A 25,297-nucleotide genomic window follows, 5' to 3' on the forward strand; every position below is an offset into this window, starting at 1 on the left:
TTTTCCAGGGTTTTCCTTAGTCCTACCAGGCAAATGCCGGGATGGCACCTACTAAACAGGCCCTGGTCGATACATTCCCAAATCCTTTCCATTGTTAATGTTGCTGGATATTCAATGTAAAATGGCCTCTGAGCTGTATCTGTTGATTGTTAATTAATTAAATAAATAAATATCGGTCATTTTCTACTACTTTTACATGTCCCGGTAAACGCCCCCCTGAGACCCCCCTAGTTCGAATTTCAACAAAAACGTTTAACTCTGGTCTGGAGCCTGGACCAAGGTATTCGTGACTAAAATTTGGTAACTCTCGGTCAATTTGTCTGGTTCCCAAGCCGGTTCCGGTAAATGCCCCCTAAGACCCCACTGTTTCGAAATTTGATCGTCTTGATCTGGGGATTGGGCCAAGGCACCCCTGACCAAAATTTGGTAACTCTCGGTGCACTCGTCTGGTCCCCAGACCGCACAAAGACAGACAGACAGACAAACACATAAACAAACTCTTTATTTTATTTATATTAGAAAATAGTTTACAAGACAGTATTGAGTACGTACTTTTTATAATAATTGGGTCATAACGAAAGGAAAATTGTTATATTTGAATAAACAGGAGGACGTAAATTTTGCAAAATCTTTTTCAATACTTTTTTATTATTATTATTTTGTTCGAAATTTCTTCATATTTTGTTATTAAAATACTTGCCAACATATCCTCATTTTATTGTCCTAACAAACCAATATATGTTGATAGTAAAGTAGTTTAGATTGATCGACCTCCTGGGCCTTCAGAATTTCATGTCAATCCCCCCCTCCACCGTTACGAAATCCTGGCTAAACGAACCAATATATGTTCCAGTAAAATAGTTTCGAGTGATCGAGCCCCTTTTGTGATGACCACAGTAGCTATTTCATGTCACGGACCCCCCCCCCCCTTCACGAAATCCTGGCTACGTGCCTGATGAAACAGATGTAGGAAAACAATTATTTAGTATAAAGCTGGTTTTGATTACTTAACTCTTCAAATGCTCAAACTACTACTGTCATTTTTTTTATGCCTTCCTTGATTTGTAATGTAAATTTCTCCTTAATTAATAACAGCTCTTCAAAACCTACGAGAATTTCGAAACTTTTGCCGTTGCCAAACAAAGTCGCAAATTAAATCTGCAAATGATTATCTAGTAAGATCTTACAGATAAATTGGTAATAGAAAATCCGAATACAGTAACAATATAGTTTCTATAGTCCAAATACACCAACAACAAGTTTCTATTGTCCAATGTGGGGTCCGTGAACACCATAATGCAATGGTTGAAATTACAGACGATATACGAAGACTTTGGGGCAAAAACCCGTTAAGTCCAAAAACTGAAAGTGTAAAGGAGATAGCTTCACAAGGGTTTCTCGTCGTCCGATTTTCTTTAAGCTTGGCACATGTATACTAGACCGAAAATAAATCGACACGTATTTTTTTGCTTCTTTCGGAAAATAGGTTAAAGGGGGTAAAGGGCCCCTTTTCAAAAAACGGTCCCCTTGACTAAAAGGGCCACATTAAAGAAACAAAACTCTGCTGATGCAAAGATGACTTCAAAGTAGGAAATACGGGTTTTGTCGTTTTTGCGAGAAAAGAGTTTCAGGGGGCAATGGCTCCCTTCGAAATGACGAAGGACCCCGCATAATATTTACGGAAATTATATTTCGGTGGAATTGCTTGAAACCGCGATATGTTGTAAATATTATGTACCTGAGAGAAAGTCTCAATAAGCACAACCAAAAATCACTGACAGTTTGGCCACTTTTTTGAAAACATTCGAAGATAACGATATTCTGGATTTCGGTAAAAATGAATGAAACCGTGATATGTTGTGGATATTTTGATCCTGAGAAAAAGTCTTAACGGACATAACCACCAATCACTGACCGTTTGGCCACTACAGGGTCACTTTTTTGAAAACAGCCGAAGATAACGATATTCTGGATTTCGATTAAAATGACTGAAACTGTGATATGTTATAGATGTTGTGATCCTGAGAAAAAGTCTCAGTAGGCACAGCCACCAATCACTGACCGTATGCCGCTACAGGGCCACATTTTTGAAAACAGCAGAAGGTAACGGTATTCTGGATTTCGGTAAAAATGAATGAAACCGTGATATGTTGTAGATATTGTGATCCTGAGAAAAAGTCTCAATGGACACAACTACCAATCACTGACCATTTGGCCACTGCAGGGCCACTTTTTTTTAAAAAAAGAGCAGAAGGTGGTATTCTGGATTTCGGTGGAATTGCTTAAAACTGCGATATGTTGTAGATATTGTGATCCTGAGAAAACGTCTTAATGGGCAAAACCACCGTTTGGCCACTAGGAGGCCATGTTTTTGATCGTAGCTGAGCCGAAGAGAGTGATATGCTGGATTTCGGTCAAAATGACAGAAACCATGACATGTTGTAAATATTTGATCCTGAGAGAAAGTCTCAATGGACACAACCACAAATCACTAATCGTTTGGTCATACAAGTACACACAAGAAAATAATGCAATGATTTCAACATATAACAAAATTAAAAAAAATGAAATCTTTAAGTTTTACGTCCCACGGTTATGCCGGTTAGGCTAAAGGAGACGGTGATGATGAGAGATGAGTGAAACGGTGGAATGAAGAAAGTGGGAGGAAACGGGAGAACCCCGAGAAAACCCACGAGCACGGTGTTTGTCCACCACAAAGTTCGCTTGGCGGGGGCTGGGATCGAACAAAATTAAAACAATTGTCTACTTACGTCCTCTGTCATCACTCCTATTTCTTCTATTGGTCTTGGTGAAAGGTCGCCAAAAAGAAGAACACCTTTCCTATTATTCTTATTTAACGCAACTGGTTGTTTCTTCAGGAAATAGCAACCTTTGGACCTCAGCAATGGAGGAAAGTCTGTAGATGCTATTAACGCAGCAGCTGCACTCATATAAAAAATTAATGACATGTTTTCGGCCTTGTAGACGAAGTTCAATATAATGTTTCTGTAGTCTTCGTTTCCGATACATTTATTCCATTTTTCGATTTTAAATCGCATAGTCTTTTGAAGATATCGAGCTATAAACTCAACAACTGGATCTTCTACCTTTCCACCGCCTTCGTCTCCCATTGTGAATTGCGTCTATTAACTGAAAATTTTAAAACAAATTAAACAATATCAATATTCGTCTCCTTATAGAGTTTATTCCAGAACTTAAAGACTATCACACTTCTAAAATATATATCACATTGCTCGTTAAGATAATTTATGTGGAAAGACATTAGTGATAGACTCCTAACATCAACCTAGAGATAACTTTGAACTATTGAACATACGAGTCTGGAACAGTGGCGTACCCTTATATTTCATCGAGGAGATTCGAATACTGAATCTCGTATCCCTTCAGTACAGGCGTGAATTTTGTTTATAAAGTAACATACTACATGTTTATTTTTTCATAAATATCTTCTCAACGGGGGGTTAATTCCAGAAACCCCTCTTGTATGCGCCACAGCTCTGGAATCTTTAAAATATGTATTGTTCTACTTAGAAAAGACTAAGTAATAAAAACGTCCGTTAAGTCAGAAACAATAACTCTGAATGGTAAATTCTATTGTCATATAAAAATCTTCGTATAACATTTCATGTACCAAACCTTCGTTAACATCTAAAATGTGTTTTGTATAATCTGAAAACAGATTTAGATTCCCTCCGAATGTGTAATATATTCCAAAGTTGTAGGTGTCAATGGGCATAAATAATGAAGTTATGGCACAATAAAGATCTGGGAAAATGAACTCCATAGTGTTACATTTCTAAGATAAATTCAAATAACTTAAAATATATATTTAAACAATTTATAAGAAATTTTAGTAATATCACACATATCATCCAAAAGAACTATCACCAATGCTGTAAATAATATAGCGTTACTAAGTCGGTATGATTTTTTAACTTTTAAATAGCATTTTTCATATTATTACTTATACAAGGTGAGTGCGTAATAATAAACAAATATATACATGTATAAAACATAGCGGTGTTGTAAATTCTACGAGTTATTTGAGGGGATTGATTGCTATAATTTTGATACTAGATTGCAAAATACAAAAAATATTTTTTTTTCTAACGGAAATAGTTTCAACGAGTAATAACATATCCTAACCTCAAGTACGAAAATATATATGTGCAATGACGCAACAGTATTGTTAGAGTTGCAAGTGACACTTTTGTATCACTTGCTGGTTTTTATGTTTAAATAATGTTTTTAAATATATATATTGTTTTATATCTGTATATTGGTATTGAATTATATATTTTAAGTTATTATTATTATTAGGTTAAGAAATTGGACAGATCTGGTTAATATTATTTACTTCTATTTTAGTTTAATATTATATGTTAAGTGTATTTACAATTTGATATATTTATGTCTGAAAAACATTTTTTGCCTCTATAACATTTCAGTTTAACTAGATGGAAACACTTACGACGGCAACGACTTTTTTCTTTTCTTTTGGGAATTTCTTCTCCCATAGTTTTTTAAACTTCTTTTTCATTTTTTCTACTCTCTCAGCAGTATATAAGACCGAGTGAAATTGACTCGAGAGGGGGAGTATTACGGTGGTCTTGCTTAGACTCGTTAGGTTCTCCGAGTCTTAAATAGGGCAGAAGGCATGAGCTATATTAGGTTCTACCTTCTAGTAGGTTTTTATTTGTAAGGGACTTCTTTCTTGGACTAAAATGAGGTCCTGTGAGAAGAAGGGATATAGAAAAATAATAATACTAATTCAAGAAACAGATTTTTGCTAGGGAATTAGGCCCCCTAGAATAGGGACAGGATTTGATCCTTGAAATGCTACATTCCATATTTAGGTGGACATGGCATTTAGATTAACAATTCCCTGATACTAGAATTTTTGAGTACGTGTTCAAAACTGAAGCTGTATACGGTTTTGGTCGGCTATAAGATAATTTGTTCCTCTTGCAGGACACAATAGGTTTTTATGAATACTCTGAACACAGATTCCTGGGTTCGATCCCTCGAAGTGGACTCGTAAGAGGCTACTGATAGAGTTTATAGATTTTTTTAATCACATCTCCTAATTCAGGGAGTATGGTTCTTATCTAACCTTCACCTGCCAGATCTATTTAAGGATCTTTCGCTACTATAAGGTGAACTCATTCTTCTTACCTACCTATCCCTAAAATAAGTTTTTAGATAGATATCCTTCTAGTGCATCTCCTATTTAAGGGACTACAGGAAATAGGGACGTAGACCAGGGCTTTTGATGTAGTGAGTCAATGCCCTTTATAAGTTAAGGTTGACAGAGAACGCTTTTAGTGAGGGCTAACCCTTCTGTCTGCCACAGGCACATAATTAGAGAAACCTTAGCTTTATAAAGTTTACTAAGACTAGAGAAAAATTAAGGAATTAGAGAAGAGAATACCCAACAGGTATTTCTCATGCACTTTTAAAGAAAGATATTTCATAAAATTATCAACTTTTTTAAAATAAATTTTTAATAGAGGTAACTCATGTGTTATGATTTCATATGTAGATAAGATCCTGAGTTATAAACCTGTTTATTAAGTTAAATACCCTAGACATTACTTATTTTGTTTTGAGATACGAGTCTGAATATAATTTATTATATATATATATATATATATATATATATATATATATATATATATATATATATATATATATATATATATATATATATATATATATTTAAGTTTGTCGAAAATTTTGTGATAGAGACACGAATAGCTATAGCTCACAGTCTGACGGATTTCAGTGTTACACATATAAACAGTAACAGTTTTTCTTTTTTTTTTTTCGACAAACAGAGTGTAATATTATCTTTCAATAATTTTGAAATAATATTTCGAACAGAATAGTTTCCAAACTAAAACAATACTTTTTCATATCAAAATATATATTTAAAGCATATAAATAATAAAATATCGCAGGGAATTAAAAAAAAACCTTTAAAGAATCAGGCCAAGAGAAGAGAGTGGGGTGAAAATCACTAAAATGAAGTTTATTTACCAGTTCAGCATTGCTCCGTGATTAACATATGTACCGTGTTATGCAAAAGTGAACTAAGCGCCAAAATTTGAAAATCCACGTAAATGCAACGATTGGTTCCTGATAAGCGTTAGAACGTTTTGCACAATCGAAAAGAAAGGAAAACGAACACCTTTCCAAAAAAAGAAACATAATTTCACTTTTGATTACGGCTACATTAATGCTGGACATCAACCTTTATACGTAATTTTCTTAAATGTATGAAAATGGCGCTTAGTTCGTTTTCGCAGGACACGGTACATATCAAAATTTGACGCTGCAGATTAGAGTTTGAATCGTACCCACTTCATTTTTTTCTATTTTTATATTAGGTTTTACCATTTAGGAAGAATATTAGAGAATAGTAGAAAATGTCAAAGGCGTCAAATACTAACATCAAAGAGGTAGTGGCGAAGTAAAGAGTTTGCTATCTTGTGATATAAATAACGATTTGCTCTCTTCAAATTACTCTTAAAATGTGTTACGTAGTTACGCACTATACACATATTTTTATTCACCGTTGTCCAGTCACTATTCGCGTGTATCTAAAGCAACCAATATGAATATTTGAACAAATCCTAGCAAAAGAAATTAAGTAAGTAGATGCTCAATTTCAGAACATAAAGCTTGTTCTATCACATCTTCAGAAATAGCCAATGCATTAATTACTATCTGAATCACGAAATGCTTTATCCAATTCCTTCATCAAGGGATATCATAAAAGTGCTCCTTTCTTCTTGATTCATGAACTGAACAATGGAATGCAGATAATTGGGAACAAAACCTACTAAAATAATTAATATACAAGAACTAAAATTAGTTAAGACATCCACTGCTTCCATATAGCTACTAAACGTAGGTTTTGATGTGATATCAAGTGTATTGAAGCTCATTACCTACTACGTTGTTATTAAGAAATTCCGTATAAAGTGTATCAACGTAAAGCAGTTATTGATTTCGTTCAGATCAAATCATCTCTGCTTTTCAGTCACTTACCACATAAATCCATACTTCGGTTCACACAAGTGGAATGCTTAAACTTTGTAATCAGTGTGAAATAATGAGATTGTATGCAGCATATGACCAGAACCATTGTAAAGGAATGGAGATGAGATTAAGTATCAGCACGTCACAAACATAAATATACTAGTCAGGCAGATGCAAAGTTAAATCTTCTGCCCTGGGTGACACGAAACTAATTAACATAGGGGTAAGCCCTTCTTAAAGGTGAGGATCTCTGTGGTAAGATAGAAAAAGATTAGAAATATGATCAGGAATGAAATAAATATCAGATTTTCCGTTCGTCCGGAGTCAGGTGTGCATTATTAATATACAGAGATATAAACATATTTAATGTTGAAAGCTTATACTGGTATACGGAGTCAGGGTGAAGAGTATCTAGAAGTAGCGGATGACTTATGTGTATGGGAGAGATTACGTACAGGGCAATCAAATGAAACCAACCAACGATGGTTGCTGACAAAATTTAGTTTTTTCTCAATTTTTTACCTAAGTTTGTACCACACTCAGGGAGTTGAAAACGGGTATTCATTTATTTTTTAGCCGCTCAGGTTTTGTCGTAGAGGCCATTTTGTATACGCACCTGAGCGTATTTTGAACTTCCCAGATGTTTCCGTTAAAAGCTGTAACTTTTTAGGTTTTAAAGATAATGAGAACATACCAAAACCATATGAAAGATAATGGAATGGGCAACATTCTGGGAACATTGAGACGTACTTTAGAACTTGAAAAAATGTCTGAACATTGAGGTTGGAAACCTAGAAATGGTCATTTTGCAATGTACATTTTGAAACGAAATAAATGAGATTCACCTTCAGTTTTCTGTCTACATAGAGATTACATAATAGACAAAGTCTCAAACAAGTTTCAAATCTGAGAAATATATATTTCTTGTTTGTGTGTGTTTGTTTATTAGAAATTTTTAAACATTGTGAATTTTCGAAAATCGAGTATTTTCACCATCAAATATCTTATGAAGGACACAAGTGAAAAAAATCTCACATTTGCACAAAATAGACGATAGTTGTGCAGTAATAAGTGGGGTCAAATTAAATAACTGAGAATTGAGTAGTTTCTGAGTTATCAGTTTCTTCTTCCCTGGGACTTGTACAAAAAAAAAACGAAACGGCTCTGTTTTTTCTTTTCTGCCTATAGCGCTGCTGTTAAGATATCAGTGAGGTAAACAGTTGACTAATTTGTGTACAGTGTCAATTTAATTCTCCGAATCAACGATTTCACGTCGTAATTTTACGGGTGCTTAAATTGAAATGAACATTCAAAAAAGCTGTGTCGTCTACTAGATTTACTTGGGATGTGACTCATCGGTAGATAAGGTACCAGAATTGGACGACACCCGTTTGAAAATAAAAGAAATAAAAATGAGAATTTCTAGAAAAATTGATGAGAGATTGTTGGGAAAGGGAATCGGAAGGAAGGGATTCTGAAATCATAGTTCCTGTCGATTCTCCATTGTCTCTGCTGGGCTCCTCGCTGTCCTCTCTGGTCTTCTCCTTCTGCATAGGCGTGATGGTTCCAAAATGTTTGACTTAGCCCAAAGTTGGCTACGTCTCACCAGAGAAGGGTCCGAATGGGGTACTCGAGTTTCCGAACGACATGTATCAGACATGAAAGAGGGTTTGAAACTATGTACATATGCAAATTTATAGCGGCTGAGGGCATCATGGAAAAGGAGAGCCGGAAGAAATTTTGCCGACCGTAGGGCCTAGCAACACAGAAAGCTAAGTAATCACTCGTTCTACGCGTGAATGGCCAGAGAAATTAAAGGTCAAATATTTAGTACTAGATGCATAAAATCTGCTATATCTGTAATTAACATCATGGTCGCCATATTGAGTGGTCATCTTGATTCGGTCATTCGGATTCACAATGTAAAAGAGAAAGTGGGTCATGTGGCATATAAAATAGCACTAAAATTTTACCAGAAATTCATTGGTATTAACCATTTTGTAGTAACTTTATTATTGGGAAAGGGGGCGTATTGATACATTCTAGTTTTTTAGTTTTATTTGTGTTTATACACCTGTCTCGCAGTTTTTAATTAATAGAAGTGGCCATAGACTTCTCAATGACGCTTGTGTTGACATTTTGACCCACTGCCATTTTGCACAGACATACTATCAAAAGTCGATACTTGTTTCATCTTATTTCACTTAACATCATCTTTCATACGATACTTGATAACTTGAACCCCTTTCCCATTTCAACATTTTCAGTTAGAACCTGTCTGGGACCCTGCGAGGGACCCTGGAATATTTTTATACCTTGAATCATTATTCTTGTGAAATGATGATATATTCGTGTTTTTGGTTTTACACCTATCCCACCGTTTCAGATTCATACGAGTGGCATTAGACTTCGCAATGAAGATTGTGTTGATATTTTTGTAACAACCTGTTTTACCGGTTGTTTACATTCTTGTTGTTTTGGCCCCCGTATGATACTACTGTACCCATTATATTGTTTTGTTATAAGTGTTATGTGTAGGTTTATATTCGTTCTAATGCTAATTCGTTCTCGTTGTTAGTAAAAGAAATGGCACAGAAGAAATAAAGATACTCAATTTTGATATGAGATACGCACGCAAACACACAAGTAGATAGGGGTCACTTGGCGCAGTTTTTTTCCTACTGCGCATGCGCAAACCCTTGACGCTGATTGGCTGGCGCAGGTCACGTGACCCCGCCCCCTTGGCCACGCCCTGACGCTGATTGGCTGGCCACGCCCCCGACCACGCCCCCTGACGCTGATTGGCTGGCCACGCCCCCGACCACGCCCCTTCACGCTGATTGGTCGGTGCAGGCCACGCCCCGACCACGCCCCTTGACGCTGATTGGCTGGCGCAGTTACACCCCCTGACGTTGATTGGCCACGCTCTTTTACGACCTCCTATCTACTGCGCCGATTGGCTGGCAGCGAACCCCCGCCGATTGGCTGGCACCGGTTCCCGCCCCCTTGACGCTGATTGGTCGGCTACGCGCACGGTTTTTTAGGAGTACCGCGCTGATCGGCCGGCGCCGGGCCCCGCCCACGCACATGCCCCAGAAGATCGTTCCCTTTTATGAGCACTTTACGAACACATAGCAGATCGATAACACAGCAGAGCTAAAGCAGATATTACACAGAGCCTACGAACACATAGCAGAAATTACATAAAACTAGCAGAGCTAATAAAAGACTATGGCTTATTTAACATAACATAGCAAAGATTCGTTCCCTTTTATGAGCACTCTTTTTAAACATAGCAGAGAATAATGGGGAAGTATTCGCCCTCCATTTTGAGACCAATTTTTGACCTACTGCGCATATGCGCAGAAACATAAAATAAGACATAACACCCCCGTTCTCTTTTACGAGCACTTTATAGCAACATAATAGAGCAGACCGCAGATTGTTCCAGTTTAGGAGCAGACTACGGCTATGCGCAGAAACATAAAATAAGACATAACACCCCCGTTTTCTTTTACGAACACTTTATAGCAACATAATAGAGCAGAGAATAAAATATAACAACACACACACACACACACACACACACACACACACACACACTTGATTGCTTATGCGCAGTAAAATTAAATTTCCAATTAATTACACATTGCACGCATGCGCAGAAAAATTACACTAGACTACAGACTGTTCCAGTTGCAGTGCTGGTTCCGGTTGAATAGAGCAGACTACGTGCAACAAGCAGGTCATAAAAGACTATGACCTATTTTCATCCCCTAAATAACATAGTATACACCCACACTTGGTTGCGTATGCCAAATCCGATTTCGTACAAATAACACGCATGCGCAGAAACATTTACATTTCCGATTCGACCATGCTGGTAAAGAATACCACACTTATTTCTACCAGGGTCTTATAGTTTATGTGGGATACGCCCTTTCTATGACAATTTTAACCGATTTGGATGAAACTCGGTATATGAGGGTTTTCAAACATGTTGATTACGAATATCATACTTATTTTTACCTGGGTCTTATGGTTCATGTGGGGTACGCCCTTTCTATGATAATTTTAACCGATTTGGATGAAACTCGGCATATGGGGGTTTTCGACCATGCTGAGTACGAATATCATACTTATTTTTACTTGGGTCTTATAGTTTATGTGGGATACGCCCTTTGTATGACGAGATGCTGATTACCAATACCACACCTACTTTTACCTGGGTCTTATAGTTTATGAGGGATACGTCGTTTGTATGACACTTAAAACCTAATCGCTCGTAAACGGAGCCACATATTGAGATGGTGTTTCCACATTTAGTAATTGGTCATCAGGTACTACAAGTTCCAAAATAATGACCATCGAGGTCAAAGGTCAACATACTTAAAACCTAATAACACGAAAAAGGACCCACATATTGAGATGTTGTTTCCAAATCTAGTAATTGGTCATCAGGTACTACAAGTTCCAAAATAATGACCATCGAGGTCAAAGGTCAACATACTTAAAACCTAATCACTCGAAAACGGATCCACATATTGAGATGCTGTTTCCAAATCTAGTAATTGGTCATCAGGTACTACAAGTTCCAAAATAATGACCATCGAGGTCAAAGGTCAACATACTTAAAACCTAATCACTCGAAAACGGATCCACATATTGAGATGCTGTTTCCAAATCTAGTAATTGGTCATCAGATACTACATGTTCCAAAAATAATGACCATCGAGGTCAAAGGTCACACTCGAAAACGAAGCAACATATTGAGGGGCGGTTTCCACATTTTAGTGACAGGTCATCAACTACTACATGTCCTAAAGGTACTTACCACGGAGGTCAAAAATCAGCCTAGTAAAAGAAGCAACATATTGAGGTGCTGTTTCCACATTTAGTAATTGGTCACCAGCAACTACATGTCCCAAAAAGGTCAAATATTTAAACCAGAATAACTCGTAGATTGAGCGTCGGAAAATTTTTGTACCAAGGAGAAAAAGTGAAGGAGGAATAAATTTGAGTGCCCTATTGAATTTTGTACCAACGAGAACTCTCATTTGCAACTAACTTAGAATTTCTGTACCTGTTTGGGTTATTCAAAATTTGGATAGACTAAGAAAGCAAGATATGCCATTTTAGCTAGCTGAGAATTTAAAGAAACAAAGGGAACCTACTCAATTTTCTATCAACGAGAAATGCCATTTCAACTACCTCAGAATTTATGTGCCTTTTTGTGCTAAGGTCTGTTTTAACTCTTCTTGACTAATTAAATAAACGAAGGAATATTGTACCAATGAGAAATGACATTTTTTCTAGACCATGTTCTGATATTTAAACAAACGAAAGGGTGAATTTGATTGACCTATTCAATTTTGCACCAATGAGAAATAACGTCGTATTTTAAATCACTTTGTACTATTTAAATAAACAAACAATCGGATAAATTTAACCGGCTCAGAAGTGTACTATTTAAACAAACGAAGGTCTCTTGAGTGAGATTTCCAATTTTGTAGCAAGAAGGACTATTTTCTAACTAACTCAGAATTTCATTTCATTTTGTAATACTCAAATTTGGATGGAGTGTTTAGTTTTGTTCGAACCAGAAAAATTTGATTGGATTATTTCCTTATGTACCAACTGGAAAAAGTGAAGGGCCATTAATCAAATAAACGAAGGAATAAATTTGGGTGTTCTACAGAAGAAAACGGGGAAGGGCCATTTTATTTAATTTTGTAATACTCAAAATATACAAAGATATAAATTTGTGTGACCCATTCAGTTTTGTACTAAGCAGAAAATTTGTTGACTTTTTTAGAAAGACCATTTTATCTTTTGTATTCAGATTATCCGGCTACTTTTTGTGCTCTACAAATAAACAGAGGAAAAGCAAAGAGAGACCATTTTTAACTAGCTTAGAATTTATGTGCCTTTTGTAACGAAGAAACAAATTTGAAGGAGGTTCATTTTAACTAATCCTGCTGCGAGTAGTTCAATTAGTACATAGTAAAAAAATAAAACAATATGGCATTATTGCGACTTTCATTTTCGAATACATACGGATTAAGCCACTATCTCAAAAAATACTACTCTCTCCTTGTGCTTATTTGGAGCAGACTTAAGAGGACCAAGCATTAGAAACCCGCTAGTAGGGCGTCGATTCAGTAAACTCTACATCTAGTAAAAGAAAACGAATAGATAATTTTGAGACAGTTCCATATGGGTAAATACAGTATTAGTAGAAACGATAGTTTTTAATTAAGTAGAGATAAGGAGAGAGTGAAAAAATGAAAAATTAAATTTTAAATCGTTATTATTATTATTTAGAGGTCAAAAGGAAGAATAAATGAATTTGAGTGGCATATGTACGGAATTTAGTTTTTTACTGGGCAAAAAAAGAAGTGAAGAATTAATAAAATTTGAATGGAATATTTTATTTTGTACCAGCTGGGAATTTAGTGTTGTACCATTGTATCAATTTAAGTATTTTGTACTATTTAGTACCACAGAGAAGGTGTAGAATATTTAGTTTTCTATCAAGCAGAAATTTGTTGGCTTCTTTATTTTGTATTAACAACTAAAACCTTTAACACATACTTGGTTGTGTGCATTACAATGGCCGAAGTTTTTCATTTCCCTGTGGTACAACGTAATGGTCGCCCCGCTTATTCTAGGTCTACAGTTAGATATTTTCGATTGGATAATGGTATAAAGCCATGTTTTGTTGAGCACAATGCCCACTATAACGATGTGGTAGACAATTATTTGATGGATACATATTTGTTTAATAGTCGCTATAACAAATGGTATATGATAGAATTTAAGCATTTATCGCAGGTAGATATTAAGATAGACTTTTTGTCGTTGGTTACTCGTTTAACCGCACACAGTTCTCTTTTCCAATCAGCTACCTTTTTTGCCATGAAAACTAAGGGTAATAGTTATACTGTGACAGCTTTCTTTCGCTATGGGGGAACGCAGGACACTTTGGATGAGTTATTAAAGTTTTGGAATCATGTGTGCGAGTTTAGGCCAAGTATCCAGATTGCAGATTTACTTGGTTGCTTTACACGATGTGGTAAAACTGGCCTTTTTGCGGTATCTCCTGATACCTATCTGTTGGACCTCGCGGTATTTGGAAACTTGGTGAAAAAGAATAACAAATGCTTTTTTCTCACAATAAAGCTATACATACAGAATAATCCATTATGGCAAAAAATACTACTTTCTCCTTATGCTTAGTTGGAGTAGACTTCGATAATAAGAACGATACATTGTGTAAGAATTCCCATTTAATAGCGGTATTGCACTGTACTTATAATAGTCTGTAATAGTGCAGTTTATTTTTCGAGTGAGAGTAGGTTTTAAAGGTGTATTGTAGTCTACCAGCAATAATGATCTCTAAGAGAGTTATTAGGTAAAGATAACAATTACACCGCCATTCTGCGAACATATTTATACGATCCAATTTCTCAGATTTAAACAAAGAAAGACCATATTCTGCTACTCAAACAAACGAAGGAATAAGCTCAGAATTTCTATACCTTTTTGTGCTATTCAAATAAACGAAGGAATAAACCTATTCACTTTTATACCACCTTTTAGTTTTGTACCAACCACAAAAAAGGGAAGAAGGACCATTATAACAAGCTCACTATTTTATACCATTTTGTATTACTCTAATCAATTTGGGTGGTCTATTTCATTTTTGTAACAACCAGAAGAAAAGTGAAGATGATACATATTATACCTTTGTGACTGGTTAAAAAAAGAACGAGTGGTTCATTTAGTTGTGGTGCTACATTTTGTATATTTTTGGGTCATCCAGAGAACAATTTAAATTGCCTCTCCCGTCACTATATGGGTATTGACGTGTGTTTAGCGAATTAGGTTTACAAAATACTAACGGCGACGCTAAAGTCCAAAGTTTCCCGGTCACTAACTATATTGCGTCATAATTCAATTATAACTTAATCCATAGCAATTAGCGTACTAAAGAAAACTGATGAAGGACGACGAATCATAACAGCATGCATGACCATTTTTGATCAGAGTGGTGATAGAGGAAAAAAGCAGAAGGAATCATATCAAAGTAAGAATCAGCTCATCAAGGAAAACAAAACTTTCATGTTCCACACCATCTATAAAGAGTGCGAAATTATTCATTCTGTTGCTGCAGATATTTAAGCAGCGTTACGAATGCGTTACCTAACACTTGTATTGCAAAGGTACTGCCTATTGCTCAACGATTCAATTATTTTTTAAACTTTCTTTCCTCGTCTAAGTCCAAAAAGACAAATATATATATTTTTGCATTTATGTATTTTATTATAATGGAATATAAGATTATGGAGTATATTTGGAAATAATAGAACATACATCATGACGTTATATTAACGAATTATTTTGCATTGCCTTGAAACATATTATTAAACACGGAGAATGCATAGAATGCTTTTATTGTAGGTATGTAAGTAGATGTGTCACACTTGATTTGTTTTTGCGGAAGAGTAGAAAAATGACTAGCATGGAAATTGCTTATGTTTCACCTAGAGAAAAAGAAATTCAGCGTGAAAACGAGAAACCAATACTGTTAATCCAGCCGTCTGACCCCGATTTGCCAGATGAATTACGTGATAAAGTGAGAATCATATATCCAACACAAGAAATAGAAGAAGTCTATTATTTTAGACGCTATAATAGATATAATGATGAAATACTCCCGGAAAGTGATGATAACAGTGTTTCAAACATTACCTGTTTTGAACTGGAAGCTAATGAGTGCTGGTGTACTAGTGAAAGTATTAGTGATACATGTGTTATACAATTATTTAATGAGTATACACCAAATTCAGTATTATTATGTTTAGAACATGCTTCACATAATAATACTGAATTTGGTGTACTGAATACCACATCGTGTAAAGCAACCAAGTAAATCTGCAATCTGGATACTTGGCCTAAACTCGCACACATGATTCCAAACTTTAATAACTCATCCAAAGTGTCCTGCGTTCCCCCATACGAAAGAAAGCTGTCACAGTATAACTATTACCCTTAGTTTTCATGGCAAAAAAGGTAGCTGATTGGAAAAGAGAACTGTGTGCGGTTAAACGAGTAACCAACGACAAAAAGTCTATCTTAATATCTACCTGCGATAAATGCTTAACAAATTCTATCATATACCATTTGTTATAGCGACTATTAAACAAATATGTATCCATCAAATAATTGTCTACCACATCGTTACAGTGGGCATTGTGCTCAACAAAACATGGCTTTATACCATTATCCAATCGAAAATATCTAACTGTAGACCTAGAATAAGCGGGGCGACCATTACGTTGTACCACAGGGAAATGAAAAACTTCGGCCATTGTAATGCACACAACCAAGTATGTGTTAAAGGTTTTAGTCGTTAATACAAAATAAAGAAGCCAACAAATTTCTGCTTGATAGAAAACTAAATATTCTACACCTTCTCTGTGGTACTAAATAGTACAAACTACTTAAATTGATACAATGGTACAACACTAAATTCCCAGCTGGTACAAAATAAAATATTCCATTCAAATTTTATTAATTCTTCACTTCTTTTTTTGCCCAGTAAAAAACTAAATTCCGTACATATGCCACTCAAATTCATTTATTCTTCCTTTTGACCTCTAAAAATAATAATAACGATTTAAAATTTATTTTTTTCATTTTTTCACTCTCTCCTTATCTCTACTTAATTAAAAACTATCGTTTCTACTAATACTGTATTTACCCATATGGAACTGTCTCAAAATTATCTATTCGTTTTCTTTTACTAGATGTAGAGTTTACTGAATCGACGCCCTACTAGCGGGTTTCTAATGCTTGGTCCTCTTAAGTCTGCTCCAAATAAGCACAAGGAGAGAGTAGTATTTTTTGAGATAGTGGCTTAATCCGTATGTATTCGAAAATGAAAGTCGCAATAATGCCATATTGTTTTATTTTTTTACTATGTACTAATTGAACTACTCGCAGCAGGATTAGTTAAAATGAACCTCCTTCAAATTTGTTTCTTCGTTACAAAAGGGACATAAATTCTAAGCTAGTTAAAAATGGTCTCTCTTTGCTTTTCCTCTGTTTATTTGTAGAGCACAAAAAGTAGCCGGATAATCTGAATACAAAAGATAAAATGGTCTTTCTAAAAAAGTCAACAAATTTTCTGCTTAGTACAAAACTGAATGGGTCACACAAATTTATATCTTTGTATATTTTGAGTATTACAAAATTAAATAAAATGGCCCTTCCCCGTTTTCTTCTGTAGAACACCCAAATTTATTCCTTCGTTTATTTGATTAATGGCCCTTCACTTTTTCCAGTTGGTACATAAGGAAATAATCCAATCAAATTTTTCTGGTTCGAACAAAACTAAACACTCCATCCAAATTTGAGTATTACAAAATGAAATGAAATTCTGAGTTAGTTAGAAAATAGTCCTTCTTGCTACAAAATTGGAAATCTCACTCAAGAGACCTTCGTTTGTTTAAATAGTACACTTCTGAGCCGGTTAAATTTATCCGATTGTTTGTTTATTTAAATAGTACAAAGTGATTTAAAATACGACGTTATTTCTCATTGGTGCAAAATTGAATAGGTCAATCAAATTCACCCTTTCGTTTGTTTAAATATCAGAACATGGTCTAGAAAAAATGTCATTTCTCATTGGTACAATATTCCTTCGTTTATTTAATTAGTCAAGAAGAGTTAAAACAGACCTTAGCACAAAAAGACACATAAATTCTGAGGTAGTTGAAATGGCATTTCTCGTTGATAGAAAATTGAGTAGGTTCCCTTTGTTTCTTTAAATTCTCAGCTAGCTAAAATGGCATATCTTGCTTTCTTAGTCTATCCAAATTTTGAATAACCCAAACAGGTACAGAAATTCTAAGTTAGTTGCAAATGAGAGTTCTCGTTGGTACAAAATTCAATAGGGCACTCAAATTTATTCCTCCTTCACTTTTTCTCCTTGGTACAAAAATTTTCCGACGCTCAATCTACGAGTTATTCTGGTTTAAATATTTGACCTTTTTGGGACATGTAGTTGCTGGTTCCAAAACTTCCATGATTCCAAAACTTTAATAACTCATCCAAAGTGTCCTGCGTTCCCCCATACGAAAGAAAGTTGTCACAGTATAACTATTACCCTTAGTTTTCATGGCAAAAAAGGTAGCTGATTGGAAAAGAGAACTGTGTGCGGTTAAACGAGTAACCAACGACAAAAAGTCTATCTTAATATCTACCTGCGATAAATGCTTAACAAATTCTATCATATACCATTTGTTATAGCGACTATTAAACAAATATGTATCCATCAAATAATTGTCTACCACATCGTTACAGTGGGCATTGTGCTCAACAAAACATGGCTTTATACCATTATCCAATCGAAAATATCTAACTGTAGACCTAGAATAAGCGGGGCGACCATTACGTTGTACCACAGGGAAATGAAAAACTTCGGCCATTGTAATGCACACAACCAAGTATGTGTTAAAGGTTTTAGTCGTTAATACAAAATAAAGAAGCCAACAAATTTCTGCTTGATAGAAAACTAAATATTCTACACCTTCTCTGTGGTACTAAATAGTACAAACTACTTAAATTGATACAATGGTACAACACTAAATTCCCAGCTGGTACAAAATAAAATATTCCATTCAAATTTTATTAATTCTTCACTTCTTTTTTTGCCCAGTAAAAAACTAAATTCCGTACATATGCCACTCAAATTCATTTATTCTTCCTTTTGACCTCTAAATAATAATAATAACGATTTAAAATTTATTTTTTTCATTTTTTCACTCTCTCCTTATCTCTACTTAATTAAAAACTATCGTTTCTACTAATACTGTATTTACCCATATGGAACTGTCTCAAAATTATCTATTCGTTTTCTTTTACTAGATGTAGAGTTTACTGAATCGACGCCCTACTAGCGGGTTTCTAATGCTTGGTCCTCTTAAGTCTGCTCCAAATAAGCACAAGGAGAGAGTAGTATTTTTTGAGATAGTGGCTTAATCCGTATGTATTCGAAAATGAAAGTCGCAATAATGCCATATTGTTTTATTTTTTTACTATGTACTAATTGAACTACTCGCAGCAGGATTAGTTAAAATGAACCTCCTTCAAATTTGTTTCTTCGTTACAAAAGGGACATAAATTCTAAGCTAGTTAAAAATGGTCTCTCTTTGCTTTTCCTCTGTTTATTTGTAGAGCACAAAAAGTAGCCGGATAATCTGAATACAAAAGATAAAATGGTCTTTCTAAAAAAGTCAACAAATTTTCTGCTTAGTACAAAACTGAATGGGTCACACAAATTTATATCTTTGTATATTTTGAGTATTACAAAATTAAATAAAATGGCCCTTCCCCGTTTTCTTCTGTAGAACACCCAAATTTATTCCTTCGTTTATTTGATTAATGGCCCTTCACTTTTTCCAGTTGGTACATAAGGAAATAATCCAATCAAATTTTTCTGGTTCGAACAAAACTAAACACTCCATCCAAATTTGAGTATTACAAAATGAAATGAAATTCTGAGTTAGTTAGAAAATAGTCCTTCTTGCTACAAAATTGGAAATCTCACTCAAGAGACCTTCGTTTGTTTAAATAGTACACTTCTGAGCCGGTTAAATTTATCCGATTGTTTGTTTATTTAAATAGTACAAAGTGATTTAAAATACGACGTTATTTCTCATTGGTGCAAAATTGAATAGGTCAATCAAATTCACCCTTTCGTTTGTTTAAATATCAGAACATGGTCTAGAAAAATTGTCATTTCTCATTGGTACAATATTCCTTCGTTTATTTAATTAGTCAAGAAGAGTTAAAACAGACCTTAGCACAAAAAGACACATAAATTCTGAGGTAGTTGAAATGGCATTTCTCGTTGATAGAAAATTGAGTAGGTTCCCTTTGTTTCTTTAAATTCTCAGCTAGCTAAAATGGCATATCTTGCTTTCTTAGTCTATCCAAATTTTGAATAACCCAAACAGGAACAGAAATTCTAAGTTAGTTGCAAATGAGAGTTCTCGTTGGTACAAAATTCAATAGGGCACTCAAATTTATTCCTCCTTCACTTTTTCTCCTTGGTACAAAAATTTTCCGACGCTCAATCTACGAGTTATTCTGGTTTAAATATTTGACCTTTTTGGGACATGTAGTTGCTGGTGACCAATTACTAAATGTGGAAACAGCACCTCAATATGTTGCTTCTTTTACTAGGCTGATTTTTGACCTCCGTGGTAAGTACCTTTAGGACATGTAGTAGTTGATGACCTGTCACTAAAATGTGGAAACCGCCCCTCAATATGTTGCTTCGTTTTCGAGTGTGACCTTTGACCTCGATGGTCATTATTTTTGGAACATGTAGTATCTGATGACCAATTACTAGATTTGGAAACAGCATCTCAATATGTGGATCCGTTTTCGAGTGATTAGGTTTTAAGTATGTTGACCTTTGACCTCGATGGTCATTATTTTGGAACTTGTAGTACCTGATGACCAATTACTAGATTTGGAAACAGCATCTCAATATGTGGATCCGTTTTCGAGTGATTAGGTTTTAAGTATGTTGACCTTTGACCTCGATGGTCATTATTTTGGAACTTGTAGTACCTGATGACCAATTACTAGATTTGGAAACAGCATCTCAATATGTGGGTCCGTTTTCGTGTTATTAGGTTTTAAGTATGTTGACCTTTGACCTCGATGGTCATTATTTTGGAACTTGTAGTACCTGATGACCAATTACTAAATGTGGAAACACCATCTCAATATGTGGCTCCGTTTACGAGCGATTAGGTTTTAAGTGTCATACAAACGACGTATCCCTCATAAAATTTATTAGACCCAGGTAAAAGTAGGTGTGGTATTGGTAATCAGCATCTCGTCATACAAAGGGCGTATCCCACATAAACTATAAGACCCAACTAAAAATAAGTATGATATTCGTACTCAGCATGGTCGAAAACCCCCATATGCCGAGTTTCATCCAAATCGGTTAAAATTATCATAGAAAGGGCGTACCCCACATGAACCATAAGACCCAGGTAAAAATAAGTATGATATTCGTAATCAACATGTTTGAAAACCCTCATATACCGAGTTTCATCCAAATCGGTTAAAATTGTCATAGAAAGGGCGTATCCCACATAAACTATAAGACCCTGGTAGAAATAAGTGTGGTATTCTTTACCAGCATGGTCGAATCGGAAATGTAAATGTTTCTGCGCATGCGTGTTATTTGTACGAAATCGGATTTGGCATACGCAACCAAGTGTGGGTGTATACTATGTTATTTACTGGATGAAAAATAGGTCATAGTCTTTTATGACCTGCTTGTTGCACGTAGTCTGCTCTATTGAACCGGAACCAGCACTGCAACTGGAACAGTCTGTAGTCTAGTGTAATTTTTCTGCGCATGCGTGCAATGTGTAATTAATTGGAAATTTAATTTTACTGCGCATAAGCAATCAAGTGTGTGTGTGTGTGTGTGTGTGTGTGTTGTTATTTTTTATTCTCTGCTCTATTATGTTGCTATAAAGTGTTCGTAAAAGAAATCGGGGGTGTTATGTCTTATTTTATGTTTCTGCGCATAGCCGTAGTCTGCTCCTAAACTGGAACAATCTGCGGTCTGGTCTATTATGTTGCTATAAAGTGCTCGTAAAAGAGAACGGGGGTGTTATGTCTTATTTTATGTTTCTGCGCATATGCGCAGTAGGTCAAAAATTGGTCTCAAAATGGAGGGCGAATACTCCCCCATTATTCTCTGCTATGTTTAAAAAGAGTGCTCATAAAAGGGAACGAATCTTTGCTATGTTATGTTAAATAAGCCATAGTCTTTTATTAGCTCTGCTAGTCTTATGTAATTTCTGCTATGTGTTCGTAGTCTCTGTGTAATATCTGCTTTAGCTCTGCTCTGTTATCGATCTGCTATGTGTTCGTAAAGTGCTCATAAAAGGGAACGATCTTCTGGGGCATGTGCGTGGGCGGGGCCCGGCGCCGGCTGATCATCGCGGTACTCCTAAAAAACCGTGCGCGTAGCCGACCAATCAGCGTCAAGGGGGCGGGGACCGGTGCCAGCCAATCGGCGGGGGTTCGCTGCCAGCCAATCGGTGCAGTAGATAGGAGGTCGTAAAAGAGCGTGGCCAATCAACGTCAGGGGGTGTAACTGCGCCAGCCAATCAGCGTCAAGGGGCGTGGTCGGGGCGTGGCCTGCACCGACCAATCAGCGTGAAGGGGCGTGGTCGGGGCGTGGCCAGCCAATCAGCGTCAGGGGGCGTGGTCGGGGGCGTGGCCAGCCAATCAGTGTCAGGGGCGTGGCCAAGGGGCGGGGTCACGTGACCTGCGCCAGCCAATCAGCGTCAAGGGTTTGCGCATGCGCAGTAGGAAAAAACTGCGCCAAGTGACCCCTATCTACTTGTGTGTTTGCGTGCGTATCTCATATCAAAATTGAGTATCTTTATTTCTTCTGTGCCATTTCTTTTACTAACAACGAGAACGAATTAGCATTAGAACGAATATAAACCTACACATAACACTTATAACAAAACAATATAATGGGTACAGTAGTATCATACGGGGGCCAAAACAACAAGAATGTAAACAACCGGTAAAACAGGTTGTTACAAAAATATCAACACAATCTTCATTGCGAAGTCTATTGCCACTCGTATGAATCTGAAACGGTGGGATAGGTGTAAAACCAAAAACACGAATATATCATCATTTCACAAGAATAATGATTCAAGGTATAAAAATATTCCAGGGTCCCTCGCAGGGTCCCAGACAGGTTCTAACTGAAAATGTTGAAATGGGAAAGGGGTTCAAGTTATCAAGTATCGTATGAAAGATGATGTTAAGTGAAATAAGATGAAACAAGTATCGACTTTTGATAGTATGTCTGTGCAAAATGGCAGTGGGTCAAAATGTCAACACAAGCGTCATTGAGAAGTCTATGGCCACTTCTATTAATTAAAAACTGCGAGACAGGTGTATAAACACAAATAAAACTAAAAAACTAGAATGTATCAACACGCCCCCTTTCCCAATAATAAAGTTACTACAAAATGGTTAATACCAATGAATTTCTGGTAAAATTTTAGTGCTATTTTATATGCCACATGACCCACTTTCTCTTTCACATTGTGAATCCGAATGACCGAATCAAGATGACCACTCAATATGGCGACCATGATGTTAATTACAGATATAGCAGATTTTATGCATCTACTACTAAATATTTGACCTTTAATTTCTGTGGCCATTCACGCGTAGAACGAGTGATTACTTAGCTTTCTGTGTTGCTAGGCCCTACGGTCGGCAAAATTTCTTCCGGCTCTCCTTTTCCATGATGCCCTCAGCCGCTATAAATTTGCATATGTACATAGTTTCAAACCCTCTTTCATGTCTGATACATGTCGTTCGGAAACTCGAGTACCCCATTCGGACCCTTCTCTGGTGAGACGTAGCCAACTTTGGGCTAAGTCAAACATTTTGGAACCATCACGCCTATGCAGAAGGAGAAGACCAGAGAGGACAGCGAGGAGCCCAGCAGAGACAATGGAGAATCGACAGGAACTATGATTTCAGAATCCCTTCCTTCCGATTCCCTTTCCCAACAATCTCTCATCAATTTTTCTAGAAATTCTCATTTTTATTTCTTTTATTTTCAAACGGGTGTCGTCCAATTCTGGTACCTTATCTACCGATGAGTCACATCCCAAGTCAATCTAGTAGACGACACAGCTTTTTTTGAATGTTCATTTCAATTTAAGCACCCGTAAAATTACGACGTGAAATCGTTGATTCGGAGAATTGAATTGACACTGTACACAAATTAGTCAACTGTTTACCTCACTGATATCTTAACAGCAGCGCTATAGGCAGAAAAGAAATAACAGAGCCGTTTCGTCTTTTTTTTGTACAAGTCCCAGGGAAGAAGAAACTGATAACTCAGAAACTACTCAATTCTCAGTGATTTAATTTGACCCCACTTATTACTGCACAACTATCGTCTATTTTGTGCAAATGTGAGATTTTTTCACTTGTGTCCTTCATAAGATATTTGATGGTGAAAATACTCGATTTTCGAAAATTCACAATGTTTAAAAATTTCTAATAAACAAACACACATAAACAAGAAATATATATTTCTCAGATTTGAAACTTGTTTGAGACTTTGTCTATTATGTAATCTCTATGTAGACAGAAAACTGAAGGTGAATCTCATTTATTTCGTTTCAAAATGTACATTGCAAAATGACCATTTCTAGGTTTCCAACCTCAATGTTCAGACATTTTTTCAAGTTCTAAAGTACGTCTCAATGTTCCCAGAATGTTGCCCATTCACTTATCTTTTATATCGTTTTGGTATGTTCTCATTATCTTTAAAACCTAAAAAGTTACAGCTTTTAACGGAAACACCTGGGAAGTTCAAAATACACTCAGGTGCCTATACAAAATGGCCTCTACGACAAAACCTGAGCGGCTAAAAAATAAATGAATACCCGTTTTCAACTCCCTGAGTGTGGTACAAACTTAGGTAAAAAATTGAGAAAAAACTAAATTTTGTCAGCAACCATCGTTGGTTGGTTTCATTTGATTGCCCTGTACGTAATCTCTCCCATACACATAGGTCATCCGCTACTTCTAGATACTCTTCACCCTGACTCCGTATACCAGTATAAGCTTTCAACATTAAATATGTTTATATCTCTGTATATTAATAATGCACACCTGACTCCGGACGAACGGAAAATCTGATATTTATTTCATTCCTGATCATATTTCTAATCTTTTTCTATCTTACCACAGAGATCCTCACCTTTAAGAAGGGCTTACCCCTATGTTAATTAGTTTCTTGTCACCCAGGGCAGAAGATTTAACTTTGCATCAGCCTGACTAGTATATTTATGTTTGTGACGTGCTGATACTTAATCTCATCTCCATTCCTTTACAATGGTTCTGGTCATATGCTGCATACAATCTCATTATTTCACACTGATTACAAAGTTTAAGCATTCCACTTGTGTGAACCGAAGTATGGATTTATGTGGTAAGTGACTGAAAAGCAGAGATGATTTGATCTGAACGAAATCAATAACTGCTTTACGTTGATACACTTTATACGGAATTTCTTAATAACAACGTAGTAGGTAATGAGCTTCAATACACTTGATATCACATCAAAACCTACATT

The 25,297-nt window shown here is 35.9% G+C and overlaps 1 protein-coding gene across 1 annotated transcript in view; it reads right to left on the bottom strand.

Moving 5' to 3' along the window:
• The window catches only part of LOC145694826 (dynein beta chain, ciliary-like), a 614,922-nt gene that overhangs the window by 550,644 nt on the left and 38,981 nt on the right, over positions 1 to 25,297 (bottom strand). The window contains exon 2 of the mRNA XM_081771484.1: positions 2,772 to 3,150. Coding sequence (XP_081627610.1) covers positions 2,772 to 3,131 — 360 coding nt within the window. The 5' untranslated portion in view covers positions 3,132 to 3,150. The remainder of the gene's footprint in view (positions 1 to 2,771; positions 3,151 to 25,297) is intronic.

This window comes from Thermobia domestica, chromosome 9, assembly GCF_964235325.1.
Source record: "Thermobia domestica chromosome 9, izTheDome1.hap1.1, whole genome shotgun sequence".
NCBI classification, from domain to species: Eukaryota; Metazoa; Arthropoda; class Insecta; order Zygentoma; family Lepismatidae; genus Thermobia; species Thermobia domestica.